The sequence below is a fragment of the Magnolia sinica genome, chromosome 10 (genome assembly GCF_029962835.1).
Source record: "Magnolia sinica isolate HGM2019 chromosome 10, MsV1, whole genome shotgun sequence".
NCBI lineage: Eukaryota > Viridiplantae > Streptophyta > Magnoliopsida > Magnoliales > Magnoliaceae > Magnolia > Magnolia sinica.
Window position 1 is genome coordinate 77,238,078 of NC_080582.1, and position 24,773 is coordinate 77,262,850.

At 38.9% G+C, this 24,773-nt stretch overlaps 1 protein-coding gene across 7 annotated transcripts in view; it reads right to left on the reverse strand.

Annotated features, from left to right (window-relative positions):
- LOC131217056 (OVARIAN TUMOR DOMAIN-containing deubiquitinating enzyme 12-like) overlaps window positions 1-22,048 on the reverse strand; it is a 61,634-nt gene extending 39,586 nt beyond the window's left edge. Inside the window, exons 1-6 of one of the 7 annotated variants that reach the window (XM_058211772.1) lie at window positions 21,887-22,048; window positions 5,530-5,588; window positions 4,999-5,403; window positions 4,706-4,881; window positions 1,622-1,695; window positions 1,307-1,361 (exon numbers count right to left, since the gene is read on the reverse strand). In XM_058211772.1, coding sequence (XP_058067755.1) covers window positions 1,307-1,361; window positions 1,622-1,695; window positions 4,706-4,881; window positions 4,999-5,326 — 633 coding nt within the window. In that variant the 5' untranslated portion in view covers window positions 5,327-5,403; window positions 5,530-5,588; window positions 21,887-22,048. Of the gene's footprint in view, window positions 1-1,306; window positions 1,362-1,621; window positions 1,696-4,705; window positions 4,882-4,998; window positions 5,404-5,521; window positions 5,589-7,608; window positions 7,633-12,026; window positions 12,152-21,886 lie in introns of those variants that run through there. The other 6 variants (XM_058211768.1, XM_058211774.1, XM_058211775.1 and 3 more) reach the window with 6 other exon arrangements.
- Between the last annotated feature and the right edge of the window lie 2,725 nt (window positions 22,049-24,773).

Sequence of the window (24,773 nt, forward strand, 5' to 3'; positions counted from 1 at the left end):
TGGATATATGAGCGCACAAGGGCCGAATACCAGGAGGCCGCGTCTCCCACTGTGTCGTGGTCGGTTGGAAAGGAGTGTGGCCTTACTCGCCCGAGGGTAGGGGGCAATACTAGGCTGAGTTTGACCAGCTCACGACTGCTATCGACGTGCCGGATAGGTATTGGCAGACTATTGGCCAGGCGGATAGTGAGGTTTCTTACGCTTACTTGGACTGTGCGGCTAGGAGAGCGACAGTGCCATTTGGAGTGTATTGAACCCCGGTGATTATCCAGAATGAGAACTGTACTGATACATGATGAGGATTGGCATGCTTGAGTTGCATCTCGCATCGCATGGCTGTGTTATGGCCGATAGCATTCATATCTTGCACCGCATAGCCTTGGTACGGCTGATTGCATTCATGTGCTCATCACCATGATTCCGCATTACTCTGACCTTGCATTTGAGCACGCATACATTGCGCACATACTTACACCACCCTCTAAGCTTTCTATAAGCTTATGCACGATTGATGCGTGCAGGTGACGCCGAGACGCAGTCGCAGCCATAGTCTCGCCGTAGTTGGACCGTGCAGACGAGCCTTGGAGTTTCTATCTTTTGCACTACATTGTATTTTCCCTTTTTGTCGCATTGTACTAAAAAGTTTTTGATCATAGTGGATTTTGTGGTGGTGTTCTTGTGCTTAATGTTTGTGGGTTATGCTTTTGTTATGTTCATTATGAATCAGACTGATGATTTGAAACCCTCCTTGTAGTATCCCAGGATCGGAACCTAGTGAATGGGTGCCGGGATCCGAGAATGGGGTTCTACGGAGGCTGTCGGCGCCGGATTCGGCGATCGGGAATTTTGTGAGCCCGGTTTCCGAGTTTGGGGCGTGACATCAACTATGCTACTGAATCTTTGGAATTGGTGTCAGAAACCGATTGTGTTCCACAGTTCTAGGAAATTCTCAATGAAGAGAATTATTGAATTCTGTTGTATCTTGATTTTGAGAACCCTTCAATTGCTAAATCTCGTCCATCCCCCTTCCTCCTCCATTCTCGCCCTCAAAGAGTTTATTTCTTCTATAAGTCTTCTTTTGTTCTTTCTTTGACTAAAGAATAACAAAAATAGGTATAATAAAAAACCATTCACAGCTTCCTCCAAGAGATGCATGAAGCTCTAATTACATCATCATCTGGTAGTTAAATTCGGATTGAAGCCACGATGTAAAAGTTGTGGCAAAGAGCACTGTTCAATTGATAAGCAACACGTGTGATTTGTGCTGCACATTAATTGCATTTATACAAAAGACTCATTAACTGACCTGGCAATTACCATCTCCTTGGACTTTAAGCTCAACCAAATCATATATGTGCAGCCTGTAGAACACCACCCATCATCATCCAAATAACAAGACAGAAATGCAGAGCTTACAAAAGGTTGAAGAGAGAACTAGGCAAAACTGAAAAACTAAATAACCAGTGCAGCAATGTGTATTATTAGAAGGTGGAGAGGCAAGAATGCTGCATCTCAATCACATCAGGATTGCACATTCTAACTGGCAAACAGCGTGTTCTAACAAGAAGATCCATGAATCAATGATTCAATTCTTCACTCATACAGTTCGAAGGGAATTGACCTTTCTAGAAGCCTTTGATGATCTGAAGTTGCTTCATCAATGGAAGGTATTTCTCCATTAATTCTAGGCACATGCTGCAGAAACCCAGATAGTACAAAATTAAGAGTGAAAATACTAGTTTCCATAAGTACTTAAAAAAGAGTAAAGAAACACTAAAAACAGCATCCGGCCAATCACAAAAGCCAGCACTACTCGGTGATAATATATGAATCAAATGACAAATGAAGCACATTTAGGAAGAAGAAACATGAATCATGTAACATGCAACATCAATTGGCCCACCAAATCTTTCTATATTACATCAAACATCCAGATAAAAACTCCAGATTTTCATGGCCAGCTTGGGGAAAATAAAGGTAGGAGCATGTTTTTTTTTTTCCACACAGTCATTGCGGACCTGCACTACTAGAATCTAGTTGGTAATGATATTCAAAACTTTTATTTCTGACATCATCGAGACTGATGTGGCTCCATTCTGAGGTGCATGCATATAGAGGTACATATCCGTATAAAAGCCTTTAGATCACATTATGTGATGCATATATATGTGATGTGCACATGAACGTGCATATGCACTACAGGCAGGTCAGATGTTCTGTAAATGAAAAAGCTCCTCATCTGTGCTCATACAGACAAAGGCGAAACCTTGCAGCGATGCAGAGCCCTTTACTCTGAGAATAACTACGTCCATAACCACCCCAGCCCTGCCGAAAACCCTAGAAAAGTTAACTAGCCCAACCTTTTGGGTATCCCTACACATACAGGGTCAGAAAGCAGGAAACATCAATCCTGTGTCCACCCTTCTTAGCCAGATCCTTCTTCCCGCCATTAACCGACTTCCACTCTCCCTCTTCTTCTTCTCCATGATCGGAGTCTTCTCCAATCTCAGGCATTCCTCCGCTCTCCACAATCCACTTTCAGTGGATCCTATAAACAATCAGGAAGGATTCTTTAACCAAAATATTGAGCTGCCCTAGGTCCAAACCAGACCTAACCGACCTTTAATGGAGACGAACAATCCTGCCAAAGAGGATTCACATCTAGCCAATCCAATGCTTGGGATCACCGATATGTTGAGTTATTTTTCTTCTTCTTTCGTCATCATCCTCTACATGTTGGGTTCTTTTTTTTTCTTTTTTTTTCTTTTTTTTTGAAAGGTAACGATTCTATATTGATAAGAGAAACGGATTACAAAAGAAGAAGGGGGAAATCGGCCCGCTGAGATAGCGAGCAGATTACCCACATAAAAAAGACAAATTACAACCCTTTAGAGAAGCAACATTAGAGGCCCATTCCACCAAGAGGAATTTCACCCTATTAACTAAAGAATCTGCAAAGTTTGAAATATCCCTGAAACATCTCCCATTTCTTTCTTCCCAAACTGTCCACCAAATAGCGAGAAGGGTCATTCTCCAAATCTCCTTTCTTTGGTTTCCTAAATCAGCACCTTGCCACGCTGAGAGCAAACTCTCAGTGGATTCTGGAAAAGACCAAAGAATACCAAAAAGGGGGAGGATAGCTGCCCATATATAGCTGACGAGTGGGCAGTGAATGAATAGATGATGAGCAGTTTCTGCGTTGGCCATGCAACACAGACAAACATGTTGGGTTCTTTATTGACTAAGCGAACTAGTGAAGCGTTTGATAGGGTCCCTAGAGAGTTAATCTGGTAGGTGTTGGGAAAGAAAAGAGTTTCAAGAGGAATGGCTTAGAAGACGATAGTGTTCCTTGACAAGGTGGAATGGTTGAACGACATTCATATAGCTAACCCCAATTAGTACAGATCAGGCTTAGAAGACAGTAGTGGTGGTGGTGGTGGTGGTGGTGGTGATATAACATTTTTTTGTCTCCCAGACAATCCCTTGAGTTCAGAGTCTTCAAGCAAATAGTTTTATTTATCCAAAGAAAATGCATGGTCCAGCATATGAAATTTGGCAAGAGAAGCACTGTAGAATTCTTTAAGACAAGAACGACTCAGTCGAGAAGAAAACTTGGGGAATAATATTGGAGTGGTCCATGTTTGGTCCAATCTTCAAAGAGGTTTACCACAAGGGCATCCATTCATCTTCAGATTCTCTTTGAGAGGGTGTCTTTTATTTTGTTTTTGGGAAGCATTGTTTGTAGTTTTTGAGGTGATGACTGCTCCTCATCTCGACTTTTTCCTTTTGTGTTGTAGCTGTCTTGTTGTTGCAATAAAATTTTCTATTCAAAAAGAAGAAGAAAATGTGATATATATATATATATATATATATATATATATATATATATATATATATATATATATATATATATATATGCAAAAACAAAGCATACAAAAAAAGGGAAATGTTGATCTTCAGTGATCCCATTCCTTATCAAAACTCTAAGGCTATATTGGGAAAACTCGGTCAATCTTCAACAGTTACAATAACGAAGCCTGTCCACTGATACACAGATCATGGCAAGGAATGCCATCAGACCATAAAAAATAGACAACTGATTAATCAAGCTTCTCTCTTAACAAAACTATAAAGTCAAAGCACGAAACTAACTCAACAACACAAACACTATGGTACACCACAAGGCATAATTGCTGTTATGAGAAATTTTGGCTTTCTCTATAATATAGGCCTTTATTTTTGTTAGGTAAAACTGCGAAACATTTGGATTTATCACGCCAATGCATGAAGGTCAGAAACCACAGTGATGGAATGTTCTCTTAAGCTTGAAAATGGCAATTGTCAAACCATGTATGCTGCATAAAACAACAAAAAATTTGCAGATTTTCGATCTTAGAAAGCTTTCATACAGGATGTCACCCTAAGATTCCTTGGCATTAATTCAATCAAAATAAGGTATATTTATGTTCAAAGGCAGTGGTTAGCTACAGCATAGCAATATGTAAAGAAATGCTAAGGGATGGAAAGTAGAGCAATACTGACACAAATTTAATCAAATAAGACAAGTGGATGCAAATGACCACTAGCATGTCAAAAATGTCAAATGACAGGTAATATAAATAAGATTCAGCAACTTTCTTCAAAGAAATGCCTCAAATTAGATGTCAGTAAAGGCAAGATTCAGACTAAAGCCAGCAAAACTTACAGGAACAGGAACCATCTGAATTAATCTCTTGCCTACTTCGCCATCTAGAGCAGAAGGCTCATCCATTAAGTCCAGTGAAAAAGACCACTGATCCCCATCATATGAATTCTCTCCAGGACTTGAGCCTGAACTAGATGGTTCCATATCATCTGTGTCCTCCTGACCACCCTCTTGCCCTGCATATGATCAAGGATGCAAAGGATACAATATCAAAACTGGAAACGGCCCAAGGAAATGGAAAACTACAAACTCATCAAAGAGATCGCATTGGAAGCTCCTGATTTTCTCGATACCTGAACTATAATTTATCGTAGATGGGCCAAGCCAGTCCTGTGCAAGAATGGATGCTTGCACATGCTCTTCCCCCACCTGTGAAGATCCAGATGCTTCAGCAACTGCAAGATGCGATAGTTCTTCCTGAAGAGCATATGCTATAACCTCATCATTCTCTACATTAGTACGGTCTGTTGCAAATTGACATTCTCTGTCATATTCTCCATCGCAGTAATTGGCATCAGGTTGGGTAGTGGTTCCACAATACCCAGAATTGGAAAATGGATCACCATCAAGAAGATGCAGACCCCACCTAACAACATCAGGATCTGGTTCGTAGGTAATCATCAGTTAAATGTATGAATCTCAAGCCGAAAGTAGCATCAGCTCTTCCAGTGGAAACCAGATATAGCAACCAAGTTTACCTGTCAAAAGGAATACATCACATTCAACTTCCACTCTTTGACAAACATAATACTGCAATTCTCCTTCAACTTAGGAAGGACTGCTCTTCAAAATACACAAGGAATGTGAATGGCCTACCAAGAGACCTCAAATAAGCATAGATTTATATATCCAGAATGCACCCAATATGTAGAGATCTTTGCACCTGCAACGGAATAAAGATATATGAAGAACCGTCCTAAAAAAGAAGGGAAAAATAAAAAATAAAAATTGAAAGGTAACAACCATTCAAAAAATCCAGATTTATTCTTTAAAATCCTTTCACAACTCAAATAAAAAATTCTTGAGCAGATTCTCATGCAATTTGTCTATTTAAGAAAACAATTACAGACCAATTTTAGCACCATTTTGTTGCTTTCTAATTCAAACCAAAATGCTTCCTTGAGACGCCAAAAGGAGTAAGAGGAGTATGATATTCAGGCTGCATATGATGCTTGAAACTCAGGCATTCAGAAAACATACACGTGGCATGTATTAGCTCAAATAAAACCTACTAGATTGTGCAGCTCGCCGTCACAAAGTCACAATCCCAAGATCAGATTGGTTGAACAATTCTAACACATGATTAGTGGACATTAGTTTGTGGAAATATAACCATTGGATATTATTCATTTTCATCTGTCCACACATCCACCAATCCGATAATCAGATAATCAAGTAACCTTAATCTTTGGCATGACGCATCTATACCGGGTAACATAATTTGGAAGGTTTAGTTTGACTACCTGTATAACTTGTGAGCAATTGCTAAGAAATTTCTAAGTGCTTGCGGATCATCCATCACACTGCCAGAGTATCAAAGTTTTTCTCAAAGAGTAAATATCACTGCAGCTCAAGTCCCTACGCACTTCCCGCTTCTGATGTGCAGTCGCACTTGAGAACTGATCACCTACAGGTGCCTGTACCGCTATTGGCAGTACAGGGTGCTTTTAGCAACAATAGGCAACCTTTGCTTTTTGCATGTTGTGGCTGAAAGCACCCTGTCCCGCAAATAGTGGTTGAGGTGCCTGTAGATGATCAGTTATCCTTGAAAAAAGCATCCCTTCCATCAGATACATGAAAGCCTGCTGCAACCAAAAATATATAATCTGATCCAGAAATGCCAATTCCCTTCTTTATGTGAAAAGAATATTCAGTTTCACAAAATGATTTAACGAATAGTAGTGGTGCCACGATGATTGAGCTCTCGGGGCCTATCACTATCAAAGACGCCAATCATGTTGTGGCTGAAGCATTGTTGCAGGCCATAAAAATTGCCATGCAGTTCAACTTGTTTCCAGTAATCTTTGAGGGAGATTCCAGCAATGCTATCACGTGAGCCAGTTCCAAAATCTGTCTAGGAAGGGTGGCTGACATGGTAGAAGAAGCACTGGACCTATGTGCTCAAAAAGCGGTCCTTTCCGCTCACCCCTAGAGATGCAAATGATGTGGCGAATGGCTTTCCCAAGCAGGAGTCGCTAGGCCGATCTCTGTGTTGTTGACAGGAGACTAGATAAGTGCCTTTAAGTTTGGGTTAGCTTTGGTTTTTATTTCCTCCGACTATTTTATATTTTGTTGCCTGTTTTGGTGATGTACTGATGCAGGATGGTTTCCTAACCTAGGATGATGGATGAAATCAGATTTTCAGTTTAAACATGAGCAACAAAAGTATGAAATTTCAGCAACCTCATCATAAACCAAACAATTAATCAAATAAGCAATTGCATGCAATCCTAGGCTATCACATTCACATGCTCGTATAAAGGAACTAGTAAGATGTAAATTCGAAATAGGCCCAATGGAATAAAAAATTCCGTCCAAAACATGAGGGTAGAACTATTTTAAAGGGAATCACCTAAGTCCTAAAGGGATTCTAAACAATTCTAGGTTTAGGGAAATTAGGGTTTATTTGAAAGGGGAATTTAGGGTTTTGGGTTAGGGTTTGATTGAAGAATGAAGAATAATGAATGATGTAAGAAAAAGGATTGAAGTGGGGTCCACAAAACAGTCTATATGGACTATACAGATTCACATGTACTGTTGGACTTTTGTTCGGGTATGGGTTGGGATGGTTTGGGTTATGGATGGGTTGAGGATGCTTGGGTTTAAGAAAAAAAAAGGGGGGGGGGGGGGAATAAAGGAGAAGACGATTTGATAGGAAAATGAGAGGAGATGAGAGAAAACACCTTTGGAGCTTGAGAAGAGAAGATAATCCTAAGAAACTAAGACTATCCGATGAACTCTAAAGACGTCCACGATCAAGCGGGTCACGATCAAGTCACATCCAACTGTCCAATCATGAAGCCCCTGCGATCCAACAGTCCAAAAACATCCTCCACGCAACCCACATGCTATGTGGGATCTTCGGATCCTTCTCGAGGCTCAACGGGTACTCGCCTAGCCACAGAGACACTGGTGCTTGGACCCAACTCTAATACGTGCGTAATGGCGTCTGTAATGTGATGTCCCCATCAAGTACCCTCTCAGTCAAACTTCTTCTTTTTCTTTTTCTTTTTTTCTTTTTTTTTTTTTTTTTCATTTTTGGCTGTTTCGTAGCTCTATCAGTGGAGTGTAGACCTGTAATTGTTTTTCTTTTAAGTTTTTTTAACTAAAATTTTAATATAGCAAAAAAATTGAATTAATGAATAGAACTACCAAGGCTGATTATAGTTGGAAATCTGTGTAGCAGGGCATAGATCCGCTGAATTGATGCACTTTATGGTTTTAAATAGATGGAAGTTTCTCATTGTAAGAACAGGAGCCTATGATCAGATCATTTACGTTGAAGCGAAGCCCATAAATATTGAAACTATAGTTGCACAAAGCATGAAATGATGCAGAAACAGCTTTGGGTAAGAGAGTGGGGAACCATCTGTTTCAAAATGTAAACAAGTACAAATTGGAAGGAAGAGAGAATCCGAAGCATGATTCAAAGTGAGAGCGGCACCTAGTTCAAAGGATCCTACAACTAAGACTGAAACTAGTTCAAGGTCTGACCTCTGCTAGAAGGTTTGGATTTTGCAGAATTATCAGTATAGACAAAGCAAGGTTGTCTGGAGTAGAAATTCTCTAAATGAGGGATTAAAGCAGTTGTATTTGAGACAGATGGGGAAAGAGTTCCGAGTCCCTTGCTATTTTATCAAAACTTTTGGAATGTGGTGAAAGTTGATCTTGTAGAAGGCATAAAGGGTTTATTTCAGCCATCATCTAGTCTTCGCAGAGTACCTGGTAGATCCATTTGTTATGGGCCTTTTATTGCTAATAAATTAGTTTATGCATGTGCGAAAAAAAGTTGTAAAGGTATTTCATTAAAAGCATGCCTTGCTAAAGCATATGATTGTGTCAACTGGAGATTATGTCCACAAACAGGATTTGGAGTCAGGTGGCACGGATGGATCAAAAGGCTGCATATGTTCACCCTGGTTCTCTGTTTTTCTACATGGATCTCCAAAAGGTTTTTTTAGCAACGAAAGGGACTTCATCAAGGTGATCCTTTGTCTCCCCCTTTGATCACAATCGTTGGAGAGGCGCCCTCCGGCTTGCTGAACCAGTGGTGCAATCAAGGGTTTTTGTTGGCATATATATGCCCTAGTGTCAGGGTGACACATTGGCAATATGCAGATGATACTCTATTATTCAATGATGGTTCTCCTCGAAAAGCATGCAACTTCCGGAAAATTTTTAACTTCTTCAAAATCATCTCAAGGTTGAAGGTGAACTTGTGCAAAAGCAGCATAACAAGGATCAACCTAGAGGTCGATGTGGTGACTACCATCGCATAGGGGTTGGGATGCAAGGTGGTTGAGTTCTCAATTCAGCATCTTGGCATATTGGTGTTTCATGGTCATGATAAACCAGTGTTTTGAGAGAGGACCGTTGAGAAGTGTTGTAAGCAGCTTGCAGTTTGGAAAAGTAGGCTTCTATCTCTTGGTGATAGAATAACCATGCCAAAATAAGTGCTCTCCGTCATTCCAAGTTATCTCTTATCAATTTTGAGGTGCTCAATTAAGGTGATTGCTCAACTTGAGGCAACCCAAATAAGATTCTTGTGGAATAACACTAAGGAAGTTCATAAGTTTCATCTGGTTGACAGGTTCCATGGGAAGAGGTATGTAGGCCATAGGAATGTGGTGGTCTGTGAAGAAGAATTTGGAATATTGTGTTATCGGGAAATGGAATGGATGTGTTAACAGCCAAATATGGGATAACAACAAACAGTTCGACGTTAACAAGGCTCCCCGAAGAGTTGGACATTAATAAGGCTCCCAGAAGAGAGGCCTCTCACATACAGCGAGCAATTCTCTAGACTAGGGTTAGTTTCTGGGAGGACATATGGTGCAGTGACTAGCCCCTAGAAGAAAAGTTTGAGAAGTTATATACAATCATCCCAAGGTGGAAGCTCGATCAGGTATGCATTAGCAAAAAACACCTTTTTGGAGTGGAGGTTGGTGTAAGATCCTGGTGGAAACGTCTCAGGTTTGGGACACACCCTAACCCTATTTCGTTCATGAAATCATGCAAAACATCGTCAAACATCTGCATGCCCCTTGTAATTTTCATTACTAAGGATGATCTTCCATCCAACTTCCTCATGTATCTCCTTAATATTCTTTGAAAAAGATTCAGTGTCCTGGCTCGATCGAGTCGCAATAGGAAGCGGGACTAAATTGATAGTTCTCGAGGTTACATGCCAACCGTAATTTTGAAAGAGTCCCTTAGTGCGGTTCACAGAACTGTCGTAGGCAAACTTGGCTTATGATTATACAATGTCCCATGAATTGATGTGATCATCAACCAAACATCGAAGTAGATTCCAAAGACTACGGTTAACAACCTCAGTTTGTCCATCTGTTTACGGATGATAAGCACTTGAAAACTTTAATTTAATTCCCATTTTAGACCACAAGTATGCCAGAAGTAGCTCATAAACTTAACATCACAATCAAATACAATCGTCTTAGAAACATCATTTAGACGAACCACCTCTTTCAAGAAAACATTGGCATAAGGCATTCGATGTCTTCATAGAAGGGATGAAATAGGACACCTTAAAAAACCTGTTGACCACGACTTAAATAGATTCATGGCGACGTTGAGGCTTAGGTAATCCCAAGATGAAATCCATGTTGATGTCCTCGAATGAAGCATTGAGCATAAGCAGTGCAGCATAAAGACCAAAATTTTGCTTTCTACCTTTGCCTAATTGACACACTCGACACTGCCAAACAATGACTCCAACATTTTTCTTTAAACTTGGCCAATAAAAAGAGTCCTCGACTAAGGCTGTTGTTTTGTCGATTCCAAAGTGACCACTGATGCCACCTGAATAAAGCTCTCATATCACAAGCTCTCTCAAAGAGCTTTTAGGAAGACAACCCAATATCATAAAATAAGTACCCATCGTGTAGGTCATATCATAGGTACTTAGTGCCGGCAAAGAGTGTTGAAAATACCTTTCCAAAATCATCACCTATTGCATAGTCTCTTTTAAGTTCCTCGAACCCAACAAAGGAGACTAATAAGGTAGACAATAAATATGAAATTCAACTGAGGGCATCTGCTACTTTATTTTCAACGTCGGTCGATGCTTTAGGTTGAACGTGAACTCATGAATATAAGCATTGCACTTAGCGTGCCTTGTGCTCAATTTCTTCTGGAAATTCAAATAATGCAATGCTTCGTATTCAAAATAGAGCACAAACTCTCAATAAATGAAGTAACCATGTAAATCTTCCAAAGCCGGTACAATAGCGTAAAACTTTGCGTCTATGTAGAATACTTCTTCGTACCTTGTTGAATTTTTCGCTAATGAAGGCTACTAGATGTCCTTCCTAACTGAGAACACATCTAATGCCTATATGAGATGCATCAAAAGCTACCTCAAATACCTTCTCAAATCAAGAAGCCTGAGAACTAGAGCTTCCATCATTTTTCACTTGATTTCTTGAAATGCTTTTGTTACTAGTAACTACTTTGGTCCACTCAGTCTCAAATAGAACGGCTCAAATAGAACGGCCTTCATACATTCAATAATGGGCGTCATGACAAAACTAAAGTTACGAATAAACCTTCGATAAAAACTTCGCTAGATCGTGAAAACTGTGAACCTCATTGAATATTCATGGGCGTAGGTCATTCAACAATAGCCCTTATCTTTTCGGAATCAATCCTCATGCCTCAGTTGAAATGACTAACTCCAGAAAGACCACACTAGAACCCATGAAGGTATAGTTATTCGAATTGATATAGAGTTTCTCATTGTGTAATACTCTCATCACCTTGCAAAGATGGATCAAATGCTCTTCTCGTGAATGATTATAGATAAGGATGTCATCAAAGTACATCACGATGAACTTGCCCATGAATGGCCATAAAATTTGCATCATCACCCGCATGAACGTACTTGGTGCATTTGTCAAGCCAAAAGGTGTGACTAGCACTCATACAATCCACCATTTGTTTTAAAAGTGGTCTCCCATTCATCCCTAAGACAAATTCATATCTTGTAATACCCACTTCGCAAATCGATCTTTGAAAAGAGTATAGCATTCGCTATCATGTATTACATGTCCTCTAGGCATAGAATTGGAAAATGGTACTTTACTGTTATCTCGTTGATGGTGCAGTTGTCAACACACATCCGTCAACTATCATTCTTCTTTGGTTTCGACAACACCGGCATGACACACGAGGCTGAGGTTATCACAAATGAAACCCGTGGCCAGCAATTCCCCCACCAGTTGGCGAAAATCTGCATGCTTTTATGGTTCATACGGTAAGTTAGGATATTTAATTGGTAAAGGTGCTCCAGGTACTAAATCAATTGTGTGTTGAATGTCATGCATGGGTGAAAGGTCATAAGTAGTTCGTCAAGGACCAAGTCACAATGTTAGGATATGCGACCACATAAGCAATTGTGCCATTGCATATGCCATTTTGGACTAGCAGATCGCATATGCCATGGTAGCATATGTGGTTATTGTGTCGTTGGAGCTTATGCAGTCACTGAGAGAAGCATGCGACCGCATAAGCCATAGTTATGCAATTATGTGATTGTGTACACAATATGCAATTGCATAACCTCCAAACAGTTAGATTTCTAACTGTTGGAACTTTTTTTTCTTCAATTTCTCACTTTTTGCCTATAAATAGGCACTCCCACACCCAAATTTCACAACTTTCTTATTCTTGCTCTCACTCTAATACTCACATCTCTCAATCTCTATAGTCTCTTAACTCTCTTACTCTTTCTCACACTCTTTAACTCTCTTACTCTTTCTCACACTCTGTTACTCTCATTCTCTTAAAATGACATCAACAAAATATATATGTTGTTTTCTCACATTTTTAATATATGTGTTCATTTGAGTAGTTGTTAGTTGACTATTATAGTCTAACAATCTAATAAAACTATAAAAAAAACAATTCCCTACATTTGTATTTTTACATAACTTTTCATAATCTTTCCTTTTTTTCATTTTTCCTTAAAATTTTGTTTTTCTATTTTTTCAAAAGAAAAAATTTGTTTGGAGGGTTGTGTCATCACATAAGCGCACAGCCCCCATGGGTTGCACAAGATCGCTTATGCCATTTGATAGCATTGATAAATCCTGCACAGAATGTCTTGAATCACAGGTGGTTGACAGAACATCACCAGTTGGTTTGATCTTGAATTTGCATCCTACTGGAACATACATGATTTCCTGTTCTCAACTTTCCTCCACAAATCAGGCCATACTCAACACCATGGAAGCCAACTTTGCTTCTTTAGGTTCGTTGTCTCTCATAGGGTTGAGAGTGATGGGCTATACATAAAGTTGTACATGTTCTTGCGACTCTTATGAGTCACATCCTTGTCATGTATTGGAGTAACCCCGTTGAATCAATGACATCTTCACACCCGATTCGCAAAGAAATGGACAAAAGTACATCCACAAAAATGTTTAAGTAGAGAGGGAGAAATAACTTCATTGATATCAAACTTCTTCTTTTACAATACTTCAGAAACTCACTCTGAGAACCCCCCCCCCCCCCACAAAAAAAAAAAAAAAAAATCGAAAAGAAATGGTCAATGCCATGTTCGTATTGTTGCCTTTGTCAATAATGACCTTGGCAACGTTTCCACCACACAATACTACTCGTGTATGGAACATATTGGTTCTTAACAATTCTTCTTGGACCTCTCTTGTGGTGTCATCAAAATTCTCCTAACCACCAACAATAACTTATTCTCCTTAAGGCCATCTATGCATTCCTATAGTCTTCAACAAAGTTGTCCTTATTTCATTCATCCTCTTGTCCCTCGCATAACTAAAGTTACCAGAGGGCACTCCATTGCATAATATCCACGACCACCACACTTGAAACACGTGTTGGTCCACCTCCCCCAAGTTGCCACAACAAACTTTCCCTGTGTGTCAACATTTGGGGAAAGAGGATTAGAGGCAGAGTTTTGGTCAATTTTGTAATCTCAAAAAAAATCACCGTAGGGGACAATTGGTTGTAGACACGCTATGGAGCCAGTAGCAGTAGGGCGAGCAAATGTATCAACATATGTAAAAATAATTACGTAATGGCCCTGTAATGCGTAACAGTGCGTCGGTGCCAAGACACTATGGTTGTTACATAACAGTATGGCGGGGCACCATTATGCCTAATGGGATGATAATGGCCGTTACGAAAAAAAAAAAAAATGGCCCATGACAGGCTCTTACAAGCAAGGGGTCGTAACGGTCCATTACAGGACAATATTGGTTTTTTTTTATTAAAGGTCGTAGTCACCGTAACGGTGATGCTAGTAATTGTTGCAACCATCGTTACCATTATTGAATATTGTTGATACATTACGGACCATTGGTTCACATATGTCTAGGTCTATGATGGGCCTTAGTTACATGTTTGGATTAGAGTCCTTGGCCCATAAGTCATAAGTTCATTTTATCTTTCAGTAAGAGGGGTATAAGTGTAGTGTCATTGTAATTAGTGATTGCCCAATTTTATAATTAAAAGAGGTGCAGCGTGTAGAGCTCTTTATGCACTCATCTCCTCTTCTTCTTCCTCTCATCTTTCTTCCTTTCTTCTCTTCTTCCATCTCAAACTACAAGTACCATAAGATAGCCCTCGGCTTGAGAGCTACTTCTTGTTGTTAACTTCTACACTTTTTCGGGCCATCTGATACACTTCATCCACATTGTTGAAACAAACAGTCACCAGTTCTCTTTGAATATTGAATCATAGTCCATTGTTGTGGCCATATATTGTTTTCCCATCTATGTTAGGTGGCAACAAATTGCCAATTCGTAATAGCATTGCGTACTTCTCCACAATCAAATTGCCTTAATATAGTATGAGGAGCTCCTAGAAGGAAGTCACTCATAATCCAATGGCCATTGTTATCATATGTGATCGCATAAGCGGTTATGTGATAGTATAATCGATTTCGGATCAATGGATCACGTATGCCACAGTGGCTAATGCGGTCGCACAAAGAAGTATGCCACCGCATAATCCATAATTATGCAGTCATCACCTATGGCATAACCTCCCAACTGTCAGATTCTTGATCGTTGGGACCTTTTTATGGTTTTTTCTCTCACTTTTGCCTATAAATAAGCACTCTCACCCCCTATTTTACAGGACTCTCTCTCTCTCTCTCTCACACACACACACATGCACATACGCGCACACACAATCTAATATACTCACATTCTCTCTTAACTCTTTTACTCTCTTTACGAGAACTAGTTGGAACCGTTGATGAAGAAACAAAAGAAGAGGACACATCGAACAAGATGACTCTGATGATGATGCCAATGATGGTGGAAATGTGCCACAATGGATTATGGATCAATATGTATAGCGAAGTTTGAATTTTGAATTTGACACTATAATGTGTATCTGCATTAATAAATTGTAATTTTTTTCAAATTTTTTAGTATATGTATTCATTTGAGTACTTGTTAGTTAACTAGTTATAGTCTAATAGCCTAATGGATGTAATAAATATAATATTAATAAAATAGGCAAAAAAAAAAACTCTGTACACTTGTAGTATTTTTACATATTTTTATAACTTTTTCATTTTTCCTTGATTTTTCAGTATGTTTAATGCAGGACAATTAACCATTTGCTCTAAAAGCTCGAACTAATAGAGCATGGCGAATTAATCCTTTTATCCCACCCAAATCCATGGGTTAGGTCCTCGGCCAAACCCTCCTCGTGGGCCCCAAATCCATGGGTTCTGCGGGCCACCTGCCCCAAGTGTACCCCTACATCCCACAAGCCACCCCACTCGAGCCCAGTGTGAAATTGCCCCCGCATTAATCACCCTCGATGAGGAGTCGAACACGAGACCTCCCGCTCTAATACCAATTTGATGCAGGTCAATTAACCACTTGCTCTAAAAGCTCGAACTGATAGAGCATGGCAAATTAATCCCTTTATCTCATAGCCCGGGCCCCAAATCCATGAGTTAGGACCTCTGCCGAACCCTCCTCGTGAGCCCCAAATCCATGCATTAGGACCTCAGTCGAACCCTCCTCGTGGGCCCCAAATCCATGGGTTAGGACCTCGGCCAAACCCTCCTTGTGAGCCCCAAATCCATGGGTTCCGCCCTACATGAGTCACCCGCCTCACATGGACCCCAAATCACGGGCCACCCACCCCGAGTGTGCCCCTGCATCACGCGGGTCACCCCACTTGAACCCGGTGTGAAAATGCCCCCCCATTAATGTTTTATTTTATGCAAGAAAAAAGTGTTTAGGGGGTTGTGTGGCCACCTCACCCGATTATGTGATCACATAAGTGCACAGACCCCCTAGGTTGCTTGGGATCACTTATGCCACTTGACAACACTCATAGCAGCAGAAACCTCTAATTCAATTTCACCTTCATTTCTCAATTACCTACAAGAGGAAAGCCACATCACTATAAGTCTTCTTTGACAATGTACCACCAGTCTCGAGTCGCACCGTAAGTTTTACGGCAACAAAACCTAGCTTGACAACTTCAATGTCATTCCTTCAGAAATACTGCTCTATTGACTTTTTCAGTCATTAAACACCTTGAATCCATATTAACATCATAATCCAAAATCTCAATCTTGACATGCTTGGTGGGATCCACACTACGAACATTCTATCCATAGTCCAATTGAAGGTTGTTCGCTCATCTTGTCTTTAGCTACGCGTAGCAATGTGTTGGATCTCACAGCTCAGATCCTACTACTACTTCCGAAAATCACCATTTCAGCCATGATGTCTTAGGTCGACATTCCTAAATTCCAAGTCTCCTTCAAGGCTAACCATAGATGTTTGACGGTTCGGATTGATTCTCTTTCTTGCTTCGCCATCAAACTAGGCACATGTGTGAGAATTGAGATTTGAGATTTTCATCTAGTGGCTCACATTGGTTGGATCTTCTAGCTTGAAATCAGATCCTTTGGCACCTCAGGTGGGCCATAACAAATCAAAATGAATGGACGCTTAAAAAAATGCTTCGAATTGCCAGTTTAATATTTAGGCTCCCGCCCACATGAGAGACGACTCATCAATGATAGGGCCCACTGAATAGAAGGAATAGAAGGTAAATTGTGGTAGATGAGCATATGCAAATCCTCTATGGCCATCTATAAAGTGCAATTGCATTGACACAATCGTGAAGAAATTGACAAAAAATTAAAGCCGTTTGATACTCTGTTTAGAACGTCGATTGGGTACTACCTCACCTATCTCGAGGTCAAAACAAGCATGGGCTCTTAGAGGCAACTGTAATCAAGGTGTTCCATATCCATTACAATACACCCGTAAAGGCCGATACGTATAGGTAACAACCATAACCGTCACGCGATACGGGGTGAAACGGGGCAGATGGTTTTTTTGGACCGTATCAGCCATTATGGTAACCGTAAAGGTCGTTACAGGGCTTACCGACTGTTACCCCTATAACGGTCGAAAAACGGCCACTTTTTTTTATTTAAATCTATTTTCTCCTCATTTTTCCTCTTTTATCATTCCAAAAACTCTCCTAGATCATTTTACAACAGATTTTGACCACTCTTACTATAGTTTTTAATATTAAAAACATATGTCTGCAAAGGATTTTCTCAGTTGCCTTTATTAAAAAAAACCATATATTGAAGTGATATGAGCGAATAGAAGCTCCGAGGGCCTTTTTTTTTCAAAAATTTGAAAAAGTAATATTTATGTCCTTTTTCTTATTTCTAGTTCTAATGCTCGATTGTGATATGTAAACATTAGAGACATAATAATGTTCACAAATTCATTAAACAGCCCGATCTAACACTATCACCAAAGAGTGAACCGTTACACTACCATAAACATGTTGAAAAAAAAAAATAATGAATACATATTTGGAATATTTACATTATTTTAGATTTTCTAGATATGTTTTCATAATTTTTCAGGTAAAAGAACATTTTCAACCGTTACGGGGGTCATAAAGGTCGTTATACCGGCCGTTACAGCCGATACCCGTATCGGTAATGGTGACCGTTACAGCCACCACATACGGAATACCTTGACTATGATGCATGGGTTTTATCCCACACCATACATTCATTTTTCCATTTCAATTTAGGATATAAGCCCAATAATGAGGCACATCTAAGGCTCAAGAGGTCCATACCATGGGAAGCACTAGTGATAATGAGACCTACAATTGAAACCTTCACAGGGCCCATCATGATGGTTAATTTCCATCCAACCTATTCATAAGGTCACATGGCCCTAGATGAAGTGAAAACACAAATATCAGCTTGATCCAAAACTTTTGTGGCCCCCAAGGAGTTTTCGATGATAATCGTTAATCCCCACTATGCGGTCCACTTGAGCCTTGTATCTGCCTCATTTTCGTGCTTATATCCTAAAATGATGTCGAAAAATGGATGGACGGTGTAGATAAAACCCATATATCACAGTGGCGCGTCCAAGCCCCTACCCATTCCAATCTCTGAATGGGCGAGGGTGGTACCCAATCCACCATCTATTTGGTGGATCCCATAAATGATGTTGTTGATCAAATGCAATGTTGTCAAATCGCATATGCGATCACACATGATCGCAAATGCAATCGCATATTTTTTTAAAAAATTTTTAATTAAGAATATATATATATAATAGGGAAAAATTCAAAAAAAAAATGTAAAAAAATATAAGAAACTAAGGAGAACTTTTCTAAGTTAATATATAACTAATTTTACATATTTAAAATACATTTGAGAGAGATAAATCAATTAAACAATGAATTAAACATCAAGTCATCCACATTTAACAATATAGTTAACAAGAAGTAACAATAAAATCAACAAGCTATTTATTTATTATTGAAGAAAATCAACAAGCTATCTTCCTTGAAACTTGAAAGTGCTTGAATCTTGATCTTCCAACTTCCAAGAGAGAGGGAATGTAGGAGAGAGAAAGAGAGATTAAGATCACTTGGAAGTAGGAAATACAAGAGAGAGAGAGAGAGAGAGAGAGAGATTAAGACCACTTGTAATTAAGAATTGTAAGAGAAAATTAGAGTAAGAGAGTTTTGGAGTGGGAATATTGCGAATGGAGGAGATTTGGAAGCCTTTTATAGGCAAAATGTTATTTTTTTGCAAAAAAATAAAAATAAAAATTCTATGTGCCATGGCCAATATGCGATCGCATATTTTTGCATATGCCACATATGCGATCGCATATGTGCCATGTCCGCATATGCCATGATTGCATATGCACATATGCGCATATGCGGTCGCACACGACAACAATGATCAAAGGGCATCTACTTTGTAACCGGTCTCCTTCAAATTGAAGGCTAAAGAATTAAAAATAGCAACTGACAATAATAAATGGTGGGTGGGAGTTTTTGGATTGTGGCCAATCAATATTGGATCCCCACCTAATGGATAGTTGTGGATAGCTCCACTCATCAGCCACATTTACGGGGGATGAAGGCAGTACCCCACTTAGTCAAACTTGTAGAATAGTAACTGATGTTGAAAATCACTTAGATGTAATGATTTAGACCATCCATCTAAATAGCTACCAGCTTCCACGTTGGAACAATTGGCTAGAGTTGAGATCGATGATGGTAGCAACCCAATGATGTCAATACACTTGAGATGCGCCATAACACATTGCTAATGAATTGCACCAGATCACTCCAACAAAAGGGGAGTAAATTTGCATTTTGTACACCAACCTATAGGGCCATTATAAGGTACATGACTTTCCATACATTCAAGCTCTATGGCCCACCATATCATCCTTCTAGAGTATCTACTCAGGTCGTGAAACAAGCCTCCATATCATCCAACTGTTAAGGTGAGATGAAGTCTATATATGGTCTGTGGTGGAAGGGCTGAAATAATAGGCTGGTTTAGGAGGGTAGGTATGGGAAACAGAATTTGTGGAAAGAAGAAAAGTAAAGGAGAAAAGAATCTCCCAGTAGTAAAACATACTCTAATACCAAAATAATGCAACTAGATCAAGGAAGAAACTTATTGCAATGAAGTTCAACATGCCAGATTGAAAATTTGAAACACAATAGATAAAAGATGCACTAACTATGAGCAAGCTCAACAGTCCTTCAGTCTTATACTAGAGATCACCACTTCCGCCCTTAACACACTTCCATAAAAACAAAAGAACTTGCTCACAGAAAATATCATTCAATTGTGTCTCATCCGATGGTGCCTATGCCTTACTTATAATGAGTGTTTACAAGGTTTCCTCCTTGAGAAAGTCTCTAACAAAATCTAAGGAATCTAAAAAAAAAAAAAAAATCCTTGCTAGCCAAGATCTCTAAAATAAGAAAACCCTTAAAAATGGAAATCTAACAATACATATTTCCTATCATAGAAATATGAAATAAAGTAAATTAGGAACAACCTAAAAAAGGAAATTGGACATTTTATTATGCACACATGGAGCGATTGCAGCATGTTCCTTACTCCATAAAAGAGCAATTACATCATGTTCCTAAGGTGCCGTTTGGATGCCTGTAAAGTGCTATAGTAGGAATCTATTTATAGGTAATCAGATTACAGGGGCCATTTAGATGGGTATATCTACCTGTAATCAAATTGCAGGTTGCAATCCAATTATAGCTTTTAGTTGTAATCTGAAACATGAGACAAAGTCATGTTTCAGATTATAGGTAAAGGGATTTCAAGCAACAGCTATAATTTTTGAAAAATTTCAAAGCAGCGAAAATCGTGGATCATCTTCCAACAATTACAAGGACCCAAAACAAAAGAAGAAGATGAAGAAGAAGACAAACCTCTCTCTCTCTCTCTCTCTCTCTCTCTCTCTCTCTCTCTGTTGTTAGGGTTGAAACTTCTCATACGTTGGGATGTTATCAAACCTAAGTGTTGTGTTTGAATTAGTGGCCCCACTTCTGTGGCCCACCAAATGATTTGCTTACCATAAAAATAGGTCACTGGCTTTATTGAGTTGGCCTTATCCCAATGATATATCTTACATAAAAAATTTGTCCTTTAATTATTTTTGAAGGATTTACCACTCCAAGCTCTGTTGTGAGTGAATACCTAAATACAGGCAGTAAATTTACAGATTTCAAGTTATCCAAGCACAGACAACTGTTTCCCTGTAATCAGATTACAGCTTAAAGGCAAACAGAACCGCATGTAAACACTTTACACCTGTAATCAGATTACAACTTAATGACTTTACAGGCATCCAAACAACCCTGACTCCAGAAAATGAAAATAGCAATCACCAAAACAACATAACCAGCCAACAATCTAGGGCTTTCTAATCATAACACCACCAAAATTCAAGAACAACAGAAATTAATTCCAAAATAAAGAAGAAAGAAAGAAAGAACGGATAAACAAAATTGGCGCCCAACATCCAGCGATCCATCCATTGATCAGATGAAGCCATCATGGATGGACCATGCCTCCCATATTGGACGATCCTAGCCATCCAATATCGGGCCTATCATCTGTTGAATGCAGACTGCTGCCAAATTTCTGCAGCCACTTTATATTTTTCAGGGCAGAAATTGAAGGGCTACGATTTCCCCATCAGAAAGATCTCTGGGACGGAGGGGCACATCAGATCAACAGCCTAAATGACCGAATGGAGAGCCCCGCTATTACAAATTTAGAGCCTAAGGATACTAAATAAGGAAAAAGTGTCTCATAATTGGTCGCAAGAATCAGAACCCTATAATCCCCCAAAAAAAAAAAAAATTAATTAAAAAATTAAAAGGGGGCGGGGGGGGAGGGGGGGGGCCGTTTGGATGCCTGTAACTTCTGTAATATGTAAGAAAGTTACAGGTGACTTTCTTAGAGTTTGTGTATGGGGGAGAAATGTTACAGGTAACAAAGTCTCAACCTGTAACTTTCTATCAGGTAAGATTGCAAGAAATGTAACAGGGGAATTAGGTGTTTTTCAAGTCACAGCTTACTTTGTTACAGGTAACGGCACCTACCTGCTCTGACCCAACGTCTCCTTCTCCCTCTCTCAGCGTCTCCTCCCCTCTCTCTCTCAGCGTCTCCTTCCCTCTCTCTGCTATAGCAAGGAAAGCCCTAACCCTCGTCTGTTTTTCTTTTTTTCTTTCTTCTGTTTTTTTTTTTTTTTTCTCTTCATCACTTTCTTCCTTTTGGGTATGTGCGGAGCGGGCACGGTTCCGCCAGAGGCGGTTTCGGATCTCTGACTGCGGGGGCCACCGTGATCGTGATGTACTTTCCTTACATCCACACCGTCCATCTCTATTGAAAGCTCGTTTAGGGTGTGATCCAAAAAATGAAGCTGATCCATATCTCAAGTGGGCCACACCACAAGAAACAATCTTAACTAAATCCCTACCATTAAAAACTTCATGGGGTCCCATGGAATATTTCTTTGCCATCCAACGTGTTGATAAGGTAACAAAGGCCGGGATAAAGAGACCACCCAATTATCATATTAATCTAAAAACTTTTGTAGCCCGCCAAAAGTCTATAATGGCCAATTATTATTGTTTCCTGTACCATGGTACACCTGAGATTCTCATGTCTTCTTATTTTTTGAATCATGTCCTAAAATGAGCTTTCAACATAGATGAATGAAGATGTGAAGAAAATAGATCACAATGGACTCCACAATTTACGGTCTCACCCACCTCAATGATCCTCTCCAATTTAGCCATTGACGTTAGCTAATAGCTAGATCGCTATTGGTTGGTGCTTTGTAGGCCCCACCATGTTGCATCCGTTTTATCCATGTTGTCTATCAATTTTTTCAGGTCATTTCAAGGCTTAATCTTAGTATGAGGAAACGAAGGCAGATCTCGCTCTTAGGTGAACCACAGCATAGAAAAACAATAGTGATCGAATGTTCATGATTAAAAACCTCCTAGGGCCTACTATATTGTTTATTTGATGTCCTACTTGATGATTAGGTCATAAAGACTTATATGAAGGGAAGAACAAATATTAGTTTGGTTTTAAACTTTTGGCTCTTAAAAAGTTTTAAAGTTACATATAAGTGAGCCCACTTTTATATGTTTTTTAATACACATGCTTACTTTTAGAACCCGTCTAATGATTAATTTAGCATAAGAATTGATCTAACTATTTATTTAAATGGGCTTAATAAAATTACATAGTTTTATCAAAGCTTGTTTATGTGTCAATTTGATTTTTTAACAATTTAATACTTCAAATTCAAGTTGATGTGAATAAAAAACAATTTACTTATAATTAACTTACAAGTTATCCAAGCACAAAAATTAAGTTACCTATAATTAAGTTACAGTTTACACACGAATATGATTATTTGTAACTTTCTTTCATCTATAAGTAGGTTACCTATAACTTGCTTGTAACTTTCAAAACTTATAGGCATCCAAATTAACGCTGCCTAAGTGACCCATAGGCCAACATTTTGATTTTTCAAAAAGAAGTGAAGATGAGAAAATGCACCTTTGTGCTCTCTTGAACTGTAACCGATCGAGGATATGTCCCATCAGATGGACGGTGTATAGAGAGCCGTGTGTGAGTTTGGATAATGAGAATTTGACAATTTTAAGAAAAGAATAAGGATTTCTTGCAGGAAGAAAATGTGACTTCTGAATTATTTCCTCAATTTTATTTGGATCTAATCTTCCCTACTAGGAGTCGTCGAAATAGCAAGGATCCAATCTTCCTTCGAATAAATCTAAAGCCTTTCGCTCGAAGTTATGCATTGGGAAGCTAGGTGGGACCCATTAGGAAGCTAGGAAATCTACACCGTATTCTTTAACTTCGTGAAGCGCACCACGATTTATGTATTTTATCCACCACGTCCATTCATTTTACCAGATAAATTTGGAACTATAGCACAAAAATAAAGCACATCCAAAGCTCAAGTGTACAATATGAATTGAATGTTTACCTATCGTATAAAATTTCTTAGAAGTAACGAAAGTTTTAAATCAAGCCGATATTTGTGTTTTCCCTTCGTCTATATCTACACGATTTTATTATGAATAGGTTAGGTGATGACAAATAAATGTTACCATGGGCACTAGAAATGTAATATTCCAGACTTTTTAATACTTGAGTATTAAAAGTTTTCGAGTGTTATCATGAAATTTAATTTAGAATATACATGTATATGTCATCAATTTAGCTTATCATAACCTTACATATATTCTTTAACCTAAATTTGATTATTGTGAATAATATTCATTCGTAGATTAAGTCATCCAACCGTTAATTTTCAAAAGTAGACCATTAAATATCTACGTACTCTCAGCTGTCCCTTATAACTAACTGTTCATTTAGCTATTCATCGCTAGGCAAAGATATCCGACCATCTACTTTGATTTTGGACAACCCAATAATAGTAAACTGACTACTTAATCTCTACATCTGCTCGTACACGTATCGAATCGAAGTTATGATCCGTTCATCTTATTTACCAACATTAAATATGCTTAACTCACTATCAACACTACGATGCGAGAAACTTATATATATGAATAAGTCACTTGAATCTAACGGTATACGTGTTTTACCTCTTGATTATTCAAAAAACTCACTCTATGTTCATACATTTACAAAATTGACCGTACATCTACTTACATACGCATGGTAAGAATACTAATAATAAAGTTTCATTATTTTTAGCAAATCATATGATCATCCATCATAATTGGATCTGCCAAACGGGCCATCCACATATTAAGATAAAAAAATCATCATAAAAATCTTAAGGTATAAGTCCAAATTATTTAGTAACTTGTCAATTAGATGTGTATAAACATTATTTTGACTTATGGAGTGTGTTAATTGTTAAAAGCGCATATTGGTCATCCTTGAAAGATCAAGGTCCAAATTTAACGGGTTAAGAGA